Source organism: Mercenaria mercenaria, chromosome 8 (assembly GCF_021730395.1).
Source record: "Mercenaria mercenaria strain notata chromosome 8, MADL_Memer_1, whole genome shotgun sequence".
Classification (NCBI taxonomy): domain Eukaryota; kingdom Metazoa; phylum Mollusca; class Bivalvia; order Venerida; family Veneridae; genus Mercenaria; species Mercenaria mercenaria.
Window position 1 is genome coordinate 24,484,314 of NC_069368.1, and position 23,605 is coordinate 24,507,918.

Genomic DNA, 23,605 nt, shown 5'->3' on the forward strand with positions numbered 1-23,605 from the left:
CGGTGTCTTTCTTTGAAAAGTACCCGATATATTTAAATAGTAACCACATGATCTTGTACGTAAATAATGATGACGAAATCCCATATTTTGAGTTAGTAAACATCCGGAATTTGTTTCTTTAGGAAAAGAACGAAAATAAAGCGATTGATTATGAGACACGGGATAAAACGATTCTGTTCAAATGGCCGTTAATCGGTATTATACGTTTCTATCGGGTAACCGATAGACACGGGTCAATACGTTTCTGTCTGGTAATCGATAGATACGGTGATAAACGTATCGATGTGGGAAAGGGTTAAATTAAAATATTTTTCAAACAGGTATCTATCTTTTACTTTTTGGATATCATTGACAAAAAAATAGGTATCCAGCCGGAATCCCAACTTTTAGAAGTTGGTGTTCCTCCTCAAAATTTGGGATCCTCGGGCCCCCGGGACACCGTTAGTGTCGAACCCTGCATTTACCAAAAAAATATTATTATCAAGCTTGGAAGAGCTTTTTTAGCTCACCTGAGCAATTGTGATCACTCAGTGTCCGTCGTCTGTCTGTCTGCCAACATTTAGCTTGTGTATGCGATAGAGGCTGTATTTTTCGGTTGATCTTCATGAATTTTGGTCAGAATGATTACCTCGATAAAATCTAGGTCAAGTTCAAAAATTGGTTATCTGGGGTCTTAAACTAGGTCACTAGGTCAAATCAAAGAAAACCTTGTGTATGTGATAGACACTGTATTTTTCAACCGATCTTCATGAAATTTTGTCAGAGTGATTACCTTGATGAATTCTAGGCCAAGTTCAAAAATGGGTCATCTGTGGTCAAAAACTAGGTCATTTGGTCAAATCAAAGAAAAACCTTGTGTATGCAATAGGGGCTGCATTTTACACCGGATCTTCTTGAAATTTGATCAATGTTTGTATGGATGAAATCTAGGTCGAGCTTGAATATGGATCATCTGTGTTCAGGGTTTTTATGCCCCCGAAGGGAGGCATATTAGTTTTCAACTGTCCGTCCGTTAGTTCGTTCATTCGTTCGTTAGTCACAACGTTAACTTTTTGCATGAAGGCACTTTACTCGCGAACCACTGCACCCAGGACCTTCAAACTTCACATGGTGATAGTACTTATTGAGTACATCACCCCTACTGACTTTGGGGTTACCAGGTCAAAGGTCAAGGTCACAGGGAATAATGTTAACTTTTTGCATGAAGGCACTTTACTCGCGAACCACTGCACCCAGGACCTTCAAACTTCACATGCTGATAGTACGTATTGAGTACACCACCCCTACTGACTTTGGGGTCACCAGGTCAAAGGTCAAGGTCACAGGGGCCAATGTTAATTTTTTGCATGAAGGCACTTTACTCGCGAACCACTGCACCCAGGACCTTCAAACTTCACATGCTGATAGTACTTATTGAGTACACCACCCCTACTGATTTTGGGGTCACCAGGTCAAAAGTCAAGGTCACAGGGGCCAAGGTTAACTTTTTGCATGAAGGCACTTTACTCGCGAACCACTGCACCCAGGACCTTCAAACTTCACATGCTGATAGTACTTATTGAGTACACCACTCCTACTGACTTTGGGGTCACCAGGTGAAAGGTCAAGGTCACAGGGGCCAACGTTAATTTTTTGCATGAAGGTACTTTACTCGCGAACCACTTCACCCAGGACCTTCAAATTTTACATGCTGATAGTACTTTATGAGTACACCAACCCTACTGACTTTGGGGTCACCAGGTCAAAGGTCAAGGTCACAGGGGCCAACGTTAACGTTTTGCATGAAGGCACTTTACATGAAAACCACTTCATTCAGGACCTTCAAACTTCACATGCTGATAGTACTTATTGAGTACACCACCCCTACTGACTTTGGGGTCACCAGGTCAAAGGTCAAGGTGCTGCGGGGGCATTTGTCACCATTAGTGACAGCTCTTGTTTCTAGCTAATTTGGGAACATAGCCTATACCCCCAAAATTGGGAATTTCGACGCATTAAATGTTCCAAATTGGGAAATATTTAGTCCCATAGGATATAGTAAGGATGTGTTTAAGCACTTTCTCATACACTTGTTTCACATTCATTGACATTGTACAACCTCTTTAACAATTACTTCCATTACAAAATTGTCCATAATTTGGTCAATTTTTGTGCAATTTTGATGAAATGTTTTTCAGATTTTTAGATTGGGAATTTTTGCACTCATTTTGGGAAAAATACATACTTTTTGGCATTGGGAATATAGCTGAATAAGGGCTATAAAAACGGCCAAAAAAAGGCCCTGGTGTTAATAAACTAGGTCACCCTGTCAAATTAAAGAAAAACCATGTGTACGTAATAGGGGCTGCATTTTACACTGGATATTCATAAAATTTGGTCAGTATGATTGCCTTGGTGAAATCTAGGTCACTTTAGAATATGGGTCATCTTTGGTCAAAAACTAGGTCACTAGATCAATTCAAAGAAAAACGTTGTGTATGCTATAGAGGCTGTATTGTTTCAGCTGATCTTCATGAATTTTGGTCAGAATGATTGCCTTGATGAAATCTAGGTCATGATTGAATATGGGTCATCTTAGGTCAAAAACTAGGTCACTAGGTCAAATGAAAGAAAAAGCTTGTGTATGCAACAGGGGCTGCATTTTACACCGGATCTTTATGAAATTTGATCAGAATGTTTGTCTGGATGAATTCTAGTTTGAGCTTGAATATGGGTCATTTATGGTGAATAACTAGGTCACCCGTTTAAATTAAAGAAAAACCTTGTGTATGCAATATCATATGGGCTGCATTTTATACTTGATATTCATAAAATTTAGTCAGAATGATTGCTTTGATGAAATCTAGGTCAAGGTAGAATATGGGTCATCTGTGGTCAAAAACTAAGTCAGAAGATCAAATCAAAGTATCAGGTCAGATAATTGATGAAATGACCAGATTAGCATATACATGTATATAATATTTTTGTGCCTTCCAGAATTTTGGTGATGCACTTGGATTTACCCTTGTCTGTCTGTTAGTCAGTTGTCCTTCTGAATTTGTGTTGTGTATTTCTCAAAAAGTATTTGAGTCATGAAACTTCATACATGTAGACTTGTTCTGCAAGTTGTTCATCTGTTTTTGATGCTTTTTGGAATTTCATTCAGCCAGACCAGAGATACAGTCCTTAACTTGGTAAAGAAAATTGCATAGAGGGTTTAGAAGTTTGTGTTGCATACATGTATCTCAAAAAGTTTTTGACCTAGAACACATGAAGCAGTACAAGAATATTTTTCAGCATGTGAGGCTGTGCTTCTTGGGTTCTGGTTGGGATTTCCCTGTGCTAGACCAATTATGGCTCATGCCTTTTTCAAAATGTATGTAAATGACCTACTTGTATCTCAAAAAGAATTTGACCTGGTCTTATAAAACTTTTATATGAATATTGTTCAGAATGTGAATTTTCGTACATTGTACCTGAATTTATGAGCGATGTTTTATAGTAATCATGCCCCAACCCCTGATAAATTACACCCATAACCCAAGGTAATATGATAGTTTATCTTTCATTGTCAACAGACAACATATGCCCATGTAATGAGTGGAAATGGGGACTAAAACATCTAGTTATCAGAATATGTTTGTTTACATAGAATATTGGACAAGTTTGAAACACGCTCATCTGTGGTAGAAACTAGGTCACATCACAGAAAAATTTGCTTGACACTCAAGAGGCCACATTTTCTACTTAATTCACTTTTAATTTAAACATCTAGGTCAAATCAAATATTTATATATCTAGATCATCAAGGGAGATCAACTAGGTCAGGTAAGCAGTACAGGATGTCCATGAAGCTCATAACAAAACTGTCAAGACATGTTCAGTGAAAATCAGTTTTGTATTATTTCAGCTTTATTAAATTTTATAGATTTCAGTATCACTAAGTTTCATTTATTTCACTATGAATTATCTCTTTCAGAATCCCAGGATAGTGAGACAGAATCCTCATCATCCAGAACAAAAGTAATTATAATTGTTTTATTTAATTTAAAAGAAATGAGTGCTTATGTATGCAAGGTGGCCCACTGGTTTGAGTTATGAAAGATGCTGAATGTATATCCAATGCCCACTTCTCAGAGCCTCATTAAGTATGATTTTCTGCAGGAGCCAAATTGTAGAAATTAATTTGTGTAATGAAATAATCCAGCTTTTTGTCCTGTATAAGGTTATAGGTTCTGTCCTAGAGCCAGTTTAAGCTTGAAATAGAGCTGAAAGGGGCACAAACAGGTTGCCATATAACCATAGTTGTTAAAATGACTTCATACACGACCAAAAGCAACATAAGCATTCATTCTATACTACACATGAACTTCATGAGGCCTTTTAAGATATTTGCTTTACCATTTCTTTTTATTATTTCCAGCTTTTAATATTGAAGGAAGACTTGATATGATTTCAAGCACAAAAAGGCACAATGGTAGAACCGCTGAATTTCCACAAATCAGTCTTTATTAAAGTTAATACTGCCATACATCAGTTTTTAAAAAGAAGGCAGTTTATTTCAGATATGATGCTTCATTGAATTTGTCTATAAACATGACATACTGGCTCATTAACTTAATGATCGAAATGATTTACTTCATATATTTTAGGATACAGCGAGAGCTTTATTTTCTCCTGGAAGTAGACTGGACTCCACTGGGGATTCTGTTCTTCCATTGGACAGTACATTTGAAGAGGACCAGTCTGATATGGATGGGTCACAGTCTGATAAATCACAGTCCAGTTTGTCACAGTCTAACAGAGAGGGGAACCAGACTAAAAATGGGTCCTTTGGGACTCCAGATGTGAGGAATATATCAAATATATTGTCATCTCAGGAAGTTCAATCAAAAGCAGACCTATTGAAACCGAGTCCAACTGAACTCAAGCATATGGAGAACTGGAAAGAAAATTTTAAGAAGAGATTAATATCAAGGAAAGAAAGTTTGTCAGAAAGCTCAAAGAAATTCAAATCTAAAAATAAAAGCAGTCCATCCATTTCTAATGACAGTAAGATAGATAAGAAAGTAATCAAAATCGAGCTTGATAATAAATCACCACAACTAAGATGCAAAAGTACTAGAATACCATCACATAATGATCCAGAAGAACTATCATTATCTCCAACATTTTCCCAAAAGAGCAGCCATTCTAAAACAAAAAGTCGGAAGTCTCCAAATGTTTCCAGGCGGGAAAGAAGTTCTGTTGATGATGTTTTATCAGATTTCTTTGACCCACCAAGTGCTTCAGTAGGTAAACGAAAACCTGCACCCTCCAGAAAACGTAAATCACTAGAAATGGAAGAGAGTGCCAATATCGTAGATAGTGTTCAAGTAGTGTATAATAGTGTTGACCCTTCTTTAAATGTTTCTACACCTCAATCAGCTTTGCAGTCCATTTTAGCTTCTGATAAAAAGTGTAAAAGCTCATCAAGCAAAAAAGTAAGATTTTCAGAAAATGTTAAAAAGTGCACATTTATACCAGAACCAGATTCATTCTTAGAAAAAGGTGTTAAGGATGATAAGATTCCAAAAAAGAAAAGGTCATGTATAAAAAAAGTAAGAACTAAAGATGCTGTGATGCAGATTAAAAGTGATAGTATTAAAGAAATGCCTAGGAACAAAATAAGTGGTGATAATGCTGGTAAAGTTGGAAATCAAGTAGAATTTGAAAGTGCCAAAGCTGATACTAGCTCTGACTTAGTAATAAAAACAGGATCAGGTAAGAAGGATGACACTAAAACTGATAAAACTTTAAAGCTTATTGAATTGAAAAATAGTTCAACAAGTATGGGAAAAGATAGTGTTCCAAACAGAGAAAAAGAGCTTACGCCATATGCAGAAAACAAAGGAGAAAATAGTGATAACCCGGAAAAGTCTGCAGGGAGAGCAGCTGATGAAAATAATGAAGAAGACTTATTTTCTCAAGTATCTCAATCTGCTCTGAATGAAATGTGTGATGTTGCCGAGAAGCTTGTGAATAATTCAATAAATGGCAGCTACCTTGCTAAAACATTAAAAGACAACGTTGAGAACAATGCAACACCAGTTAAAAATTTAAAAGCAAAAAGGTTTTTCTACCCGTCAGTGAGTCATTTAGTAGATGCTACTTCAAATAAAGTATTTCAGTACAGAGAAGATGAATCTAAAAATATTAATAGAAAAGTTTTGCTAAATTCTGTAAAGATGAAAGATGTTGTTGATACAGATTCAGATAGACCAGTAGAAAAGTCAGAGCATGCATGCGAGGTTAAAGAACATGAGGGTGAAGAAGAAAACGAAAATGGGGTTCAATGGAGTAATGCTTCTGATCAGAATTTGAATGATATTAAAAGAGAAAAGTTGAAAGATGATACTGCTGTGAATGATGTGGAATATGAAAAGGTAATTGCAGTCGCTCTGAGCAAACAAATATTAAACAGAGTTGAAACTAGCTGTTTTCTATTGAACGCATCTACCACTGTGATCAATATATCAGAAGTCTTGAGGCTTATTAAGTAAAGAGCAAAGAAAATGTTTTAATTGGTAAACAAGATCTCTTTGGCTGTGGAATTTTTTTCATTAATATCACATGTATTGTTTTCCTCAACTTATATGACATTTTGGAGGAATTGTCACCATGAAATACTTCTAATAGGAAGATTCACTCTGATCTATGCAAATGTCAGATTTGTTTCATTTAGCTTTCTTTTACGTCTGATGAAAAATTTGCTGGTGGGAATTGGTTTTGTGTTTATAATTAGAAAGATGAGTTCTAAAAAATCAGTTTTAGGGATAAAAATCTAAGTACCTACATCTCTTTTTACATGTTGTCAGATATAAACTATTCATTGTTCTAAAGGTCTCCATGTGTTGTAGTAGGATCTTTTTGAATTTCTAAATTATCTTTAATAAATTAAACGTCAATTTTATGGCCAAAAATGTTTCTTTCCTGCTGTAAGAATCACAATTTTGAAAAAAATAAAAGAATGTAGTGGATAAAATGGAAGGTTAATGACATTATACAACATATTTTCTAACATGAAACAGGGTTCGCACAGGCCTTGAAAAGTCCTTGAATTCAATGGTAGTCCTTGAAAACTCCTTGAAAATGACAAAAATCCTAAAAAACCTGGAAAAGTACTTGAGTTTTGAAAAAAAATCCTTGAATTTGACCTTTCACTCCTTGAAAATATTCTTTCCGTAACTTTGCTTTGCTAAAAGAATTTAAGGCTTAAAATAAATGGGAGAAAATGAAAATAAATTCGTGAAATTGCAGGATCGGGTCACTCGTATGCTATTATAGTGGTCTACGGCCACACTTTATCTATATTCACAGAGTGCTATTTCTACTTTATCACCGTTTGCATGTTTCCGTTTCCGTTTAAGAAAATACGGGGAATAATAACTCACAATTTTTAGCTATTTGCAAGTGTTTCCAGTGAATTAAAATGAATAAGAAAAATTAACATGTTTACTCAAGTAAGCAGGAGACAAAAGACGAATATAAACAGTGGCTGAAGCCCTATAGAGCAGACAGAACGAAGTGTATTTGTACGTCGTGTGACAAAATTTTGAGGTATCATTAGTAGGAGTGCACTAAAAAATCACAAGAAAAGCGTTAAACCTTAGCAAAATAATCACATCAATCTAATAATCGAATTACATCATTTTCAAAGGTGTGACAAGTGATGGTTGTTTTATTTTTGCATTACATAATAAAAGTTCAGATTAGGTCATGGTTTTGAAAAAAATAGTGCTTGAAAAATTGTAAAAAGTCCTTGAAAAGTACTTGAATTTTGTCTCTGATATTCTGTATGAACCATGTGAAAGATAAGGTATGAAATCAATTACTGAAGTCAAGAAACTGAATCTTGTTAAAATATGTTTTTGTCAGTTGGATAAATACAATTTCCTTTAATATTAAGTAAAAATTAAATTTTCAGTTTCACAATGTGATAATGCTTGTGTTTTGTATCTTCCAGAATGTGGAAAGCTTAACTAAGCAACAGTTCTCTGCAGTTTGTGGGTTCCAGTCCGCTGCAGGCAGACCAGTACACATACCACAACAAGCTTTAGAAAAAGCCGCCACTTTACTTCAAGAAGAATCTAAAGAGAATGAGAGTAAGAAGTCAGTGAATGATGTTCATGATTCAGTCAAAGATGTAAAACAAGTATATACTCATACAGAGTTGAAAAAGACAATAAGAAATACTTTGGTAGAAGAAAACCAGTCTTCTTCAGGAAACGTTTTGCCTTTGCCTGTAAAGGATTTTCAAAAAGACTTCAAAAATAAATATGATGAAGTTTTGACAAAGACTGAAATTAAAGGCAGACTTAAAGATGGGTCACACTATTCTGAACTAGACAATCCAAGTAATTCATTTACAGGATTTCAGTGTGCATCTGGAAAGACCCTAAATATTCCACCAGAAGCTATTGCAAAAGCAGCAAATTTATTCGAGGAAGATAATCTAGAAAGTAAGACAAATTTAGAGTTTAAAGTGTTAGAAGAAAACAATGGGGCAGATTTAATGAATGGACTCAAACCTGCTACTAGAAAAAATATTGATTTGTTAGTCAAACATACAGAAGCAGCTACACCAAGGTTTCCTGATGGCAAATCTGTATCCTCAGAGTTAACAGAAGACATTGTTAATGATCAGAGTTTGAATGTGTTAAGAATAGATAGCAATGTTTTCAAAGGATTCCAGTCAGCCTCTGGAAAAGAACTTCGTGTACAGGACAAAGCTTTAGAAAAAGCAGCAAGCCTACTACAAGAAGAGAGATTCAGTCCAGGTTCTTGTAGCACAATATGTAAGGAGCATATCGCTGTAAGTGAAGAAACAAAGAAAGAAACAAAGGAATATGGCTTTGAGGATGATTTTATGGAAGATTTTGAGTTCTCTGAATGGTGTGATGATGAGATGGAGCCCAGTGAGGATCTTCTTTGTGTGGAAGATGTAAAGACAGACATAGGTGACATTAAAGAAGATATTGCAAGTTCAAAGGTCTTTAAAGAACTTAAAAATGTCAACAAAAGTAAAAATGAACCAAATGAGTGTGCCAAAAAATTAGTAGAACTAAACGTAGAAACTGATGTGGTAAATGAAAAAGGTGTTTCAACTGCTTCAGATAATGTTGATGAAAACTTAGAGCTTGATAAGAGGGCACTGGATAAAATTGAAAATTTAAGTGAAAGACTGCCAGTGAAGGAAAATTTTGAAGCTGTTAAACAACAAAACATTGAAAAAGATATTTCAAAGCCATTGATAGATAGATGTTGTAGTAAAGATGCTGAGCTGAAATTGCAAGAGACAAATAAAAATATAATGATAGCATATGACCAGTCTAAACAAGACAGTAAGTTTGTAGGGTTTCATACAGCTAGTGGCAAATCTTTGAATTTTAATGAAGAAAGATTAAAACAAGCTGAAAAACTTTTGACAGACACTAATACTGATAAGGTATCTAGTTTGGATGTATCTGTAGATCTTGATGAAAGGGAAAGAGATAACATACTACCTATGAATAGACTAGCGCTTCAGGGGAATACGGCTAGAAGTTGTCCCAATGAGAAAGACAGAAATGTTGGATTTTCTTCTGATTGTTGGACATTGAAAGAATCTTTAGCTACAAAAATTGATTTTGAAGGAGTGAAAGGAGCTGATATTTCTTCAAAGAAAGCTTATGCTCCTAGGCAGAAATTGTCTATAAATGGAGGAAAAGATCCAGGCAGAATTTCAGTTGCTGAAAGATTAAAATTAGAATTTGAAAAAGAGTTAAGAAGATATGAAATGGAAAATAATTCTCAAAGTATTGAAAATGAATTGAAAAACTTAGAAAACTTCAAAAAGAAAAGAGAAGTACAAATAAATCAAGAAAAACATATTTGTGTTGATACTGGATCAAAGGAAGAACATCCATTGAAACAGTTTGCAGAAAAAACAAATAAGCCGAAAGGGTTCCGACCCTTTAAGCCACCAAAGATTACAAAATTATCTAATCAAGATAAATATCCACAGTCAAAAAGAAAAGACTGGGGAAATGACACTGACAACAATGTAAAAGTAGCTAAGTCTAGCAATGAAGAGTACAAGGATTCTGTTGGGAAATACATAACAGATGTTACCAAAGCAAATAATACTGACAATCCAGAAATGAAAATAAGTTGTTTGCAGACTTATGAAGCCAATCAAGACAGACCTGGAAAGTGTCAAGATAAGGTAAAGTTAGTAAATGATAGAAATATTGTTTACCATGGATCAACAGAGAAACATGATGATAGTAATGTAGACCTTCCAAAGGTCAATAATGACACTAGTTTCAATGACATTATTTGCATGTCCAACAGAAACTTTGCTGAAGCGAATACCAGCAACATTATGGAGTCAAATTGTTTTGATGACAGTAAAACTGTTGGAGATTCAACTGTAAGTATAAGTAATGCTGACTTTGACGGGTTTAGTCAAATGTTTGATGAGGAAATGGAATTTACTGAAATGGTTTCAGTGAATGACAATGGACTAGAGTTGAAATGTTCAAGATTAGATAATGCAGACAATCCTAACAGTGAGAAAGTGGATAAAGGAACACTTGAACCTGAAAATAATGAGACAAAAGGGAAAAATACTCAGTCTGATGTCATAGAAAAAATTGATGGAAGAGAAAATGGACAAACAACTGTAAAAGGTGTTGACATTGAAAGGAAAAAGAAAGGGTTTTGTAATGACTTTAATGAAAATACCACTGTAAATAAGGGTTTTGTTGGTTTCTCAACAGCATCTGGAAAAGCAGTATGTATTCCCAAGAAAGCGATAAGATCTGCTGCAAAACTGTTATCTAAATGTGATGAGAATCAGGGGAACACTGATGATCATTATTTGGACAATGGCAGTGAAACATATTTCTTAAAACTTGAGGAGGAAAATGAAAGTTATGTGGGAAAATCTTATTCTAATGAAAATATTGGGGATAAGAAAAGAAATAAAGTAGTGGATAAGGAAGGTTCTCAGTGCATAGATAGCTCTCACATGAATCAGACTAGAAACTATTTTGATGATAATAAATCATTTACTGGTAAGCAGATGAAACTGCCAGAAACCATTGAAGAAGAAGTTTTTAGAAAATTCGATCAAAAGTGTGGTGACACATTGGAAAATGGTAAATTGTCTGAGAACACTCTTGACCAAAAGTATATCAATCCTATTCCATGTTTCTTTCAGACTGCAAGTGGTAAATCTGTCAGTATCTCTGAGGCTGCATTGAAAGAATCAAAGAAGTCCATGGATGTAACCACAGTAGAAAATATGGAAAGCCTGACAGAAGAGATTTGGAATGATAGTAGCAACCGTTCTAGTTCACATTTGTCCAACACATCTAATGGAAATAATTCAGATGAAGACATCAAATCAAATAGAGGACTTAAAAGTAATGTATGGAACGAAATGCATGTATTGGATACAAAATGTATTGATTCTTTATTGTCTTGTAAGGACAAAGTAAAATCAGTTTGCTCTTTTCAAACTGCTAGTGGAAAGTCAGTCAGTATATCATCTGAAGCACTGAAAGTTGCAAAACAGACATTAGATGGGATGGATGTTGAAAATGATGTGGAAGAGGAAAAGTCGATAGAATTGTGTCCTCTGAAACAGGCTTCAAGTGATGATAGTGTTGAGATATCAAGAAAACCTGTAATTGATGTCAATGTGGGTTATATGTGTGACAAAATTAGAAATTCATCTGATGATCATATTGTACCAGAGAGTTTAAATCTTGATGAAATGAAAGACAGCAGTGTTTCAACAAGTTCAGAGTTGTTATCAGCACTTAATCCAATTAAAGAAAATGTGTCAGTTTTAAAAGAATGCAGAGAGAACATGGATAATGTTATAAGGTTACCAGAAAGTAATTTAATGCCAAAGTTTTGTGGATTTAATACTGCCTCTGGAAAGAAGGTTGAAGTGTCTGAAAAAGCATTGAAATATGCCACAGAAACATTAGCAAGTGCGGAAGAGAGGCTTGATAGTGTAAGAAAAAGTTCTAAGAATGAACATAAACCAGCAAATAAAGATTTTGGAATGGCATCAAGACATGTTGAGATATCTCGGGCAAACCTTGATCTTTTAAAACTATCTTCCAATGGTAATAGTGAACTGAATTTAGACAAGGAAATTGTAAAAGAGAAATCAAAAACTGATCATGCATCAAAGGTCTGTGGTTTCAGTACAGCTTCTGAAAGTAACGTTGAGGTATCTGAGAATGCTTTGAAACATTCAAAAGAAACATTAACAAGTGCTGATGAGAGCAATATAAAAGTTGAAAAGGGGAAAAAGTCTCTAATGGATAATCATTTTGTGTCTTTCGCAAGTTTTAGTAGTACAGGAAGAGAAGTTGATACCTCGGAAACAACACTGAAATATGCTCAAGAAACTTTAGCTGATGAATTTAGAGAAGAATTGAAAAGTATTGGAGAGTTTTCAAAGCCAGGTGAGGTTTCCAATTTCTATGGGTTTAGTACAGCCTCTGGTCAAAAGGTAGAGGTCTCAGGGACAGCTCTTAGACATGCCAAAGAACCTTTAGGAAATACTGATGCAATGGGTGAGGAATTTTTAGATGTCTCAGAGAATGATGTGGATGGTTATAGACAAGAATCATTTAAGTTAAAAAAGCCTGGTAACATGCAACTACCCTGTGCAGAAAAATGTGAAAAAGCTTTGAAAGCTATCAAAACCACCATTGAAATTAGTCCACTTGAGAAAAATCCAGATTTTGTTGGTTTCAGCACAGCTTCTGGAAAGAGAGTGCAAGTATCAGATAAAGCATTAAAACATGCAAAAAAGGCATTAGCAAATGATGACGAAACTGACAATCTTGAATCCATTTCAGTGTTGTTTGATTGTAGTGTACCATCTAACAGTAAAATCCTTGAGTCTCAAAGTACCTCAAACCAAGTTGAGACAAATTTAGCTGGTGATGATTTTAATAGAACTGAGAACAGAAGTGGCAATAGTAAAGATTTTTCTGGGTTTAGTACAGCTTCAGGAAATAAAATTTGTGTATCAGAAAAGGCCATGAAGTATGCTAAAGAAAAGCTTAAAGATTCTGATAAATCATTTGAAAGAAATAGAGAGAAACCAGAGTTAGTTGCTTTTAGTACCGCCTCCGGAAGTAAAGTATGTGTGTCAGACAACGCATATGAAAAATCAGACGATTCTGATGAAATGATGTACATATCTGATACAAGAACGGAATTTACTAGTTTTAGCACTGCATCAGGGAATGCAATTTCTGTATCAGAAAGTGCCTTAACATGCGCTACAGAAAAGTTAGTAGATACTGATAAAGCTGTTGGCATAACTGTAAAATTACATGACTTAGATGGTTTCAGCACAGCTTCTCAAGTACAGTTTACAGATGGTGATAAAGCTGAAAATGTTCCCAAATTTGATGGTTTTAGCACGCCTTCTGGTACAGAAGTTAAGGTATCTGAAAAGGCACACAGGTATGCAAAAGGGCAATTTACAGATGTTGATGGATTTGAAAAAGTTGAAAATGTTCCAGAATTTGTTGGCTTTAGCACAGCATCTGGTACAAAAGTCCAGGTGTCTGAAAAGGCACTCAAGTATGCAAAAGGACAGTTTACAGATGGTGATGACTCTGATAAAGCTGAAAATGTTCCAAAATTTGATGGTTTTAGCACAGCTTCTGGTACAAAAGTTCAAGTGTCTGAAAGGGCACTCAGGTATGCAAAAGGACAGTTTACAGATGGCAGTGGACTTGACAAAGTTGAAAATGTTCCAAAATTTGTTGGCTTTAGCATAGCATCTGGTACAAAAGTCCAAGTGTCTGAAAAGGCACTCAGGTATGCAAGGGGACAATTAACAGATGATGTTGACTCTGACGAAACTGAAAATATTTTAAAATTTGATGGTTTTAGCACAGCATCTGGGACTAAAGTTGAGGTGTCTGAAAAAGCACTTAAGTTTGTACAAAGACAATTAACAGATGATTGGGACACTGACAAAGCTGATAATGTTGCAAAATTTGATGGCATTAGCACAGCATCTGGTACAAAAGTCCAGGTGTCTGAAAAGGCACTCAAGTATGCCAAAGGACAGTTTACAGATGGCAGTGGACTTGACAAAGTTGAAAATGTTCCAAAATTTGTTGGCTTTAACACAGCATCTGGTACAAAAGTCCAAGTGTCTGAAAAGGCACTCGAGTATGCAAGAGGTCAGTTAACATATGATGTTGACTCTGACGAAACTGAAAACATTTTAAAATTTGATGGTTTTAGCACAGCATCTGAGACTAAAGTTGAGGTGTCTGAAAAAGCACTTAAGTTTGTACAAAGACAATTAACAGATGATTGGGACACTGACAAAGCTGATAATGTTGCAAAATTTGATGGCTTTAGCACAGCATCTGGTACAATAGTCCAGGTGTCTGAAAAGGCACTCAAGTATGCAAAAGGACAGTTTACAGATGGTGATGACTCTGATAAAGCTGAAAATGTTCCAAAATTTGATGGTTTTAGCACTGCTTCTGGTACAAAAGTCCAGGTGTCTGAAAAGTCACTAAAGTATGCAAAAGGAAAATTTAAAGATGATGTTGACTCTGACGAAGCTGAAAGTGTTCCAAAATTTGTTGGGTTTAGCACAGCTTCTGGAACTGCAGTTGATGCAGTTGAAATATCAGAAGAAGCCTTGAAACATGGTAAAGATGGGTGTATGGAAGAGTCAAATGCAGTCTCGGGAAGCTCTAGACCAGATAATCATTTAGCTCAGTTAAATAAAGATGAAAATGAAAGTGAGGGAATGGGTGAAGATCTTGAAGTGGTATTTGGAATGGCCATGAAAAGAAGAAAGCTGGACATGAGGAGAGAAAGAAAACTGGTACAAAATCTTTCAGGTGATTATGTTTTAATAAATGATGACATGTAAGTATTTGTGGATTAAATAAGATGTCACTGCCATCTGAAATGAAAGTTGCATGTCACTTTTTTATATGTAAAGCAAATAAGTTCTAAATATTAAAATAAACCAAATGAACTTGACAAAAATAACCTTTACCCAAGATGATTTTTTTTTTTTTTTTTTTTTTGATAAATGATGTCAAAAAGTGAAAGTAGAATTCATACAGAAAAGTCCAATTTATATTATTTGTATTTGAAAAATCATAACTGGTGATATTGGGAATATTGCACACATTTCCAAACTTATCTAGGTTTTGTGTTTTATTTCTCTAGAAACGTGACATTAACATGTTGAAGAAATGTGACATTGTGTTATTGAAATATGGCATCCAGTATGTTAAAAATGTGAAATATGGCAATTAAGGGTTGTTACTCTTGAACCCGAGACCTCAAAACTTTATGTTGCTATTAATAATTAAAAGATTGTTTAGTTAGATACCTCTTCATGGCATTGATTGAAACTTTTTTTTTTTGTATACATTGTCAGGATTTTGAATATTTCAGATGAAGGACCATTGAGCAGGAGAAAGCCAGTTAAAAGTACTCATGCAGGTAATTTGTTGATTTTTTTATGCTCACTAAAGTTTTTCAAAAGTATTTTATTAAAAATAAATGACAATAACAGTCTGGTCCTTTTTCAGAAAAAAAAAAAACTTGGCCAGAATTGGGTCAAATTTATTCTGAATACACATGAATATTTGCATTTTAGTTTGGTTTTATGTCACACCAACACAATTTTAAGTCATTATGGTGACCTTTTCACCTTATAATGGCCTTATATAACAAAATCACTTTCAGGGCATTATATACATACAACATGTATTAGAATTTTATATTAGAAAAAAAAAACCCATTTAAATGGCCACATGAAAACAGTTTAGTCACTTTCATGAAATTGCAGCAAATGGCTGCTGTGGTAAATAATTCTTAAGTTTGCTACCTGGAATTTACTGAAACACTCGTCACTTTCTATTATGTCTTCCACACCACTCTGGTGGGAGACGTATTGGTTTACTCCTGTCTGTCTGTGTGTCTGTCCATCCGTCAGTCTGTCACAAATCTTGTCCATGCTCTATGTCGAACATTTCTCATCTGATCTTCACCAAACTTGAAAATGTGTTTGCCAATAAGTCCTCATCCAAGTTCGGTAAGTAGCCAAATTGGCCCAGGCAGTACTGAATTATGGCCCTTGAATTTTAAAAAATACTGATGTCAGTGATACAGGTCTTGGTGCATGGTTGACTCAGAGACATTCTGGAGAAGAAAGTATGTTTTGTAGTTTCTAAATGTCAATAGATTTGACATGAATCTTGATGTGTTCCCTTTTAAGAATAGGTTTTAGTGTGTCCTGTTTTACATTACAGTGGCAGCAACAGACAAAAGACACCCTGGATTTAGACCTTTCAAACCTGTTTTCTGTAAATCCTTGGATAACAGAGCAGTAAGGTAGAATATTTAATGTCTTCCCTTCAGATTTTATGGTTGTTACAATCAGTAAAATAAAATTCATCAGGACATAGAATTCATATATGAAATATGTCAATCAAAACAAAAGATAATTTGGTTGAGACCATGAAACTTTATACCTGTTTCACAACATTTGAAGTCAAAATGGTCCCACATCTTTCATTCATCATCTTTAACCCTTAGCCTGCTAAATTTCTATAATGGACTGGTCCATCATTCAATTTGGGCAATACCATTTATTATTCGAAGGGGTGTATACTGAAAATTTACTGACTGAATAGCGAACAGTGCAGACCATGATCAGACTGCACGGATGTGCAGGCTGATCTTGGTCTGCACTGGTGGCAAAGGCAGAATTACTGCCGCCAGCAGTCTAAGGGTTAAACAAAATTGAATTTCTTACTTTTAGAAGCATTTTCTCCACTGAAACAGTTGGTCAGAATAATACCAAACTCTGATTGTAACATGCAAGGTCAAAAGGTCAAGGTTTTTATGTGAGGAGTTAGGCCCATTTTCTTTTGCTTTAGATAATTTTTAGCTCGACTGTTCGAAGAATAGGGGAGCTATCCTACTCACCCCGGCGTGAGTTTGGGTACCACCCCAAATATTTTCAAAGTCCATTGAGATATTGCTTTCATATTTTGCATACTTGTTTACCATCATGACCCCAGTCTGTAAAAAGGAGGAGGCAACTCTATCGAGCATTTTGACTGAATTATGACCCCTTTTCGACTTGGAATAAATGTTAAAGTTTGCGTACCACCCCAAATATTTTCAAAGTCCATTGAGATATTGCTTTCATATTTTGCATACTTGTTTACCATCATGACCCCAGTCTGTAAAAAGGAGTAGGCAACTCTATCAAGCATTTTGACTGAATTATGGCCCCTTTTCGACTTAGAATATGCTTATTGTAATGTTAAAGTTTTACTCATTGCTTATATTATACTATCAAGCACTGAGAATAGTCGAGCGCGCTGTCCACTGACAGCTCTTGTTTATAAATGATGTGCTCACAAATGTTTAGATGGTTTTGTTAAGTTTACCTACATACATATGCTAGTTTTGGATCTTACCTGAAAATTACTTCCCTTGGTTTGATATTGATAAGAGGATTTGTCACATAAAAACTGTTCTTTCTCATTTTAGACAAGAAGTTCAACATAACAGTCCTGGTAAGCCAAACTTTGGTGTCAAATCTTCGTTCCAGACACCATATAGGAATACACCAGAAAAACCGGACATTGCTTCTGATAAACTCAGTCCTGCAAAATCTGGGTCAGTTTCAATAGTGGGTCATGGGGATGGAAGTCATAGAGGTCAGTTGTCTGGGAAATTGAACACATCAGACATGTATCCTTCAGGAGATTGCAAGGAGAAGCACTATACTAGTGTTAATCAAGGCTCTGAGGAATCGGAAAAACTTTCGACATCGGTAAAACCTGTTTCCCAGAAGAATGATTTTGATAATAAAAATCAAATTTGTAGGCAGGAGAAAGTTGCTTATGATGATAGTAAACCAGAAAGCAGTAAAACTTTTAATGAATGCACTGTTAATAATGGGGCTAATCAGCAAACTTTAGATTCTAAAGGGAACAATAATGTCAACATTGAGACAGTTTCCATTGATACGAAGGAAAATTTGAATACTGAAGTACCAGATGCAGCACAGGCTTCGCAAAATAATGAGTTTGATTCGTTCAGCCAAGATGAGGACGATGTCTATTATTGCATGCTGGTAGAGGCACGGAGACATCAGGATGATATTATTAAAGGAAAAGCAGCAAACAGGGTTCGTCCAGTTGTTGGAAAGTTATGGAACGTGAAGCAGAGGGACAATAAATGGAAACTTAGAGATGTAGTTGATAGACTTGATAAGGTAAGAATCAGAAATACAATTACGTATCTGGATAGCTGACTTTAAGTATAACTGGGATAAGATATGTCATCCTTGGGTTCAGGAAGAATTCTAAACTTGTGTGTTTGTTTCTGATTTAGAGCTGTCTTTTTTCAACATTTTAGTCATGTAATGGTGCACAGCTAATGTGACTATTGTTTCTAGATTCTATACCTGTTCAAATTTGTTCTATCTGCAAGTGTCAACGTCTCAACATGAATCGGAGGTGGAGGACAAATGGTTTCAGACATGATGTTTTAAAAAATTATGGAGAATATAAGCCTCACAAGGGGACTGAAGTTAGGACCCAATGATCCATAGATTTATGCTTTATTAACCAGGTTTTCAATGAAAACCTGAGTTATTAGATTGGGGTATGTCGTTGGTTGGGCGGGCGGGCGGGCGGATGGGAGGGCGGCGGCGTCAAACTGGTGTTTCCAGTCAATAACTTTTGTTTCGTTAAAGATATTTGAATAAAACTTGGTATGTATGTAGCTTATATCAAGACAAAGGCTGGGATTGATTTTGGGGTTTCTGGGGTCAAGGTCAAGGTCACTGTTACTTAAAATAGAAAAAGGGTTTCCGGTCAATAACTTAACTTAGGAATGAGCTATCATGATGAAACTTGGTGTATAGAAAACTTATATAAAGTTGTAGCTTGGGATTGATTTTGGGGTTTCTGGGATCAAGGTCAAGGTCATTGTTACTAAAAATAGGGTTAGGGTTAGGGTTTTGCTTTAAAGTGGTGCACTGTGATTCAGTATACTTTTTATACGCCCGAAGGGACGTATTATGTTATGACGCTGGTGTCCGTCTGTCTGTCTGTCCGTCTGTCCGTTAGCAATTTCGTGTCCACTCTGTAACTCTTGAACCCCTTGAAGGATTTCAAGGAAACTTGATACAAATGTTCACCACACCCAGACGACATGCAGAGTGCATGTTCCGGATGTCTCGCTTCAAGGTCAAGGTCACACTTAGGAGTCAAAGGTCATATCAGTTTGTTTCGTGTTCGCTCTGTAACTCTTGAACCGGTAGAAGGATTTCAAAGAAACTTGACACAAATGTTCACCACACCCAGACGCCGCTCTGTAACTCTTGAACTGCTGGAAGGATTTCAAAGAAACTTGGCAGAAATGTTCACCACATTGCAACGATGTGCAGAGTGCATGTTCCGGATGACTCGCTTCAAGGTCAAGGTCACACTTAAGGGTCAAAGGTCATATATGACTTTGCTTTGTGTATATTGCTCTGCATTGCAGTGCTCTTGTTTTTATTTGGCAGATCTCTTTTTTTTGTACTTACAATAATTTTTTTTTTGAATTACTTCCCTTTTATGTTACTATAAATAGCTTATTTTGAAACTTTTTTATTATTGGCCGTAGGGAAAAACCGAGACCACTTTTCTGTGGTACAACATGGATGGTACCTCCAATTTTAAGGTGTATTTTTACATACCTGTACCTGATAAGGATTTTTTGTAGACTTTGAATTTTTTTTTTGTGGACTTAGATTTGTTTTTTGAAGTTTTCCTTTTGTTGTTCTAGTCCTTTGGGGCTTCAGCAGTCAAGTTCTTAAAATTTTGCTCCCATCCTATGATGTAAGCCTTCGGGCGTATATTGGCCTGCTTGGCGGCACTCTTGTTTATTCTTATGAAAAGTGTTGAAAACCTGGTTTCGTTGCATTGCCGCATTTCTTGTTGTGTTATGTGAGCAGACATATTTCTTGAAGTAAGGAAACCTCCTGTTTCTTTTTGACTGCTAAGACATAATGTAGTGTTACGTATGTTATCAGCTTTTGATAGAATAATCTGATTATGCACCTGTTTTGATGAAAGGGTAGCTAATTAGCATTGGCATAGTTTTGGTTCTTTGTTTTAAATTATCAGGTCAAGCAGTCTTTGATGATTGTCATTACCTTGTTGCTTGTTGTAACTATTATAAATTTTGGTGCATGTTAATTGTGTTAGGAATTGGAAAGGCCACTACATGTGACATCAGGAAGTGCTGCAAATCACAAGTTTTCAATGGAGTCTCATTATGGTAAAAACATGGCACATATTTCAATAGGAGACAGGGCTTACCTTGTTCCTGATGATGCTGGAAAGATCGGCAAGGAGGAATTTTACAGGTAGGTTGCAGATTTTTTTTATCAAACTAGTATTGAAATAGCACAGCAGAATGAACAACCAAACTTAGAATGAAATTTATCAATGCTTTGTATTACCGCGATGTTACAATTGTCATGTATTTTGCAAATATGTTTGCTAGATGTTATTTCATGATTTTATAATTTGTTATACCCCCACAAAATGAGGTTGGGGGGATATATAGGAGTGAGCTTAGCGGTTGTTCGGTTGGTCAGTCGGTTGGTCCATTGGTGTTCATGGTTTCTGGATGATAACTCATGAAAGGCTTGATCGATTTAAATAGTTTTTGGTACACAGGTGTAACATCAGAAAATACAGGTCAAGTTCGACTTTGGGGTCAGTAGGTCAAAGGTCAAGGTCACAGCGACCCTGAACATTTAAATGGTTTCCGGATGATAACTTGAGAATGCTTGGGTCTAGGATTACAAATTTTTGTGCACATGTGTAACATGATGAAATACAGGTCGTATTTGACTTTGAGGTTAGTAGGTCAAAGGTCAGGGTCACAATAACACGAAACAGTTAAATGGTTTCCGGATGATAACTTGAGAATGCTTAGGCCTAGGATCATGAAAATTGATAGGGAGGTTGGTTATGACCAGCAGATGACCCCTTATGATTTTGAGGTCAGTAGAACACAGGTCAAGGTCACAGTGACCCGAAACATTTAAATGATTTTCAGACAATAACTGTTGAACGCTTGGGACTAGGATCACGAAACTTAATAGGGAGGTTGGTCATGACCAGCAGATGACCCTTATTGGTTTTGAGCTCCAAAGGTCAAAGGTCAGAGTGACCTGGAACATTTAAACCTTTTCTGGGCAATAACTTGAGAACACTTGGGCCGAGGATTATGAAGAACACTTGGGCCGAGGATTATGAAACTTCATAGGGAGATTGGTCATGACTAGCAGATGACTTCTATTGATTTAGAGGTCAATAGGTCAGATGTCAAGCAAGTTCGGCTTTGACATTGGCATAGTTCTGTGACAAGGCCATATTGTGGGGGTATAATTCGTCACTCCAGTGACAGCTCTATTTTGAATTTAACATGAGTTAATTTTTACTGTAAATTCTTTATACTTCTTGTATGGAATATGTAAATATTGAGATGGAATAATAATTACATTTAAGACTGTCAGCTGAATTTGGTTGAAATGCTTAGAAAATATCTGCTGTTTTTACGGTAATATCATGGAGAGCTAATGCCTCCAAACAAAGGCAAATACATTCAAACTTGCTGTAGCAGCCACCTGTATTAAACTGCAGCTCCGATTGTCCAAAGCAGACAGTGAGCTTACTTCTCGATTGTTAATGCCTGTGTCTTTCAGAGCATTTCTCACTGTAGAAGGGGTAGATGCTAAGCTGATCAGTGAGTCCTGGGTGTATAACCACTATAGATGGATAGTTTGGAAACTTGCTGCCTATGAGAACACATCAACTTGTTTGAGAACTAGGTACATGAACAACAAACTTGCTAAACACTCTCTTTTTTATCAAAATCCCAAAAGAATTCTACATGGCAAAACTATGATTTTCTGATTAATTAGCTCACCTGTCACAAAGTGACAAGGTGAGCTTTTGTGATCGTGCAGTGTCCGTCGTCCGTCCGTCAGTCCTTGCGTGCGTGCGTGCGTAAACTTTTGCTTGTGACAACTCTAGAGGTCACATTTTTTGTGGGATCTTTATGAAAGTTGGTCAGAATGTTCATCTTGATGATATCTAGGTCAAGTTCGAAACTGGGTCACGTGCCATCAAAAACTAGGTCAGTAGTTCTAAAAATAGAAAAACCTTGTGACCTCTCTAGAGGCCATATATTTCATAATATCTTCATGAAAATTAGTCAGAATGTTTATCTTGATGATATCTAGGTCAAGTTCGAAACTGGGTTACGTGCCTTCAAAAACTAGGTCAGTAGATCTAAAAATAGAAAAACCTTGTGACCTCTCTAGAGGCCATATATTTCATAAGATCTTCATGAAAATCAGTCAGAACGTTCACCTTGATGATATCTAGGTCAAGTTCGAAACTAGGTCACGTGCCATCAAAAACTAGGTCAGTAGGTCAGATAATAGAAAAACCTTGTGACCTCTCTAAAGGCCATATTTTTCATGGGATCTGTATGAAAGTTGGTCTGAATGTTCATCTAGATGATATCTAGGACAAGTTCAAAACTGGGTTACGTGCAGTCAAAAACTAGGTCAGTAGGTCTAAAAATAGAAAAACCTTGTGACCTCTCTAAAGGCCATACATTTCATGAGATCTGCATGAAAATTGGTCAGAATGTTCACTTTGATGATATCTAGGTCAAGTTCGAGAGTGGGTCACGAGCCATCAAAAACTAGGTCAGTAGGTCAAATAATAGAAAAACCTTGTGACCTCTCTAGAGGCCTTGCTTTTCATGGGATCTGTATGAAAGTTGGTCTGAATGTTCATCTTGATGATATCTAGGTCAAGTTCGAAAATGGGTCACGTGCCTTCAAAAACTAGGTCAGTAGGTCAAATAATAGAAAAACCTTGTGACCTCTCTAAAGTCCATATTTTTCATGGGATCTGTATGAAAGTTGGTCTGAATGTTCACCTTGATGATATCTAGGTCAAGTTTGAAACTGGGTCAAATTCTGTCAAAAACTAGGTCAGTAGGTCAAATAATAGAAAAACCTTGTGACCTCTCTAAAGGCCTTATTTTTCATGGGATCTGTATGAAAGATGGTCAGAATGTTCATCTAGATGATTTCTAGGAAAAGATCGAAACTGGGTTACATGCAGTCAAAAACTAGATCAGTAGGTCTAAAAATAGAAAAACCTTGTGACCTCTCTAGAGGCCATATATTTCACGAGATCTGCATGAAAATTGGTCAGAATGTTCACTTTGATGATATCTAGGTCAAGTTCGAGAGTGGGTCACGAGCCGTCAAAAACTAGGTCAGTAGGTCAAATAATAGAAAAACCGTGTGACCTCTCTAGAGGCCATGCTTTTCATGGGATCTGTATGAAAGTTGGTCTGAATGTTCATCTTGATGATATCTAGGTCAAGTTCGAAAATGGGTCACGTGCCTTCAAAAACTAGGTCAGTAGGTCAAATAATAGAAAAACCTTGTGACCTCTCTAAAGGCCAT

At 36.1% G+C, this 23,605-nt stretch overlaps 1 protein-coding gene across 1 annotated transcript in view; it reads left to right on the forward strand.

The window, feature by feature from the left end:
* LOC123565454 (uncharacterized) overlaps positions 1 to 23,605 on the forward strand; it is a 61,726-nt gene that overhangs the window by 13,357 nt on the left and 24,764 nt on the right. Inside the window, exons 6-13 of the mRNA XM_053549079.1 lie at positions 3,959 to 4,002; positions 4,632 to 6,404; positions 7,985 to 14,912; positions 15,481 to 15,528; positions 16,341 to 16,422; positions 17,593 to 18,322; positions 20,307 to 20,467; positions 21,818 to 21,943. Of these exons, the coding sequence (XP_053405054.1) occupies positions 3,959 to 4,002; positions 4,632 to 6,404; positions 7,985 to 14,912; positions 15,481 to 15,528; positions 16,341 to 16,422; positions 17,593 to 18,322; positions 20,307 to 20,467; positions 21,818 to 21,943 (9,892 nt within the window). The remainder of the gene's footprint in view (positions 1 to 3,958; positions 4,003 to 4,631; positions 6,405 to 7,984; positions 14,913 to 15,480; positions 15,529 to 16,340; positions 16,423 to 17,592; positions 18,323 to 20,306; positions 20,468 to 21,817; positions 21,944 to 23,605) is intronic.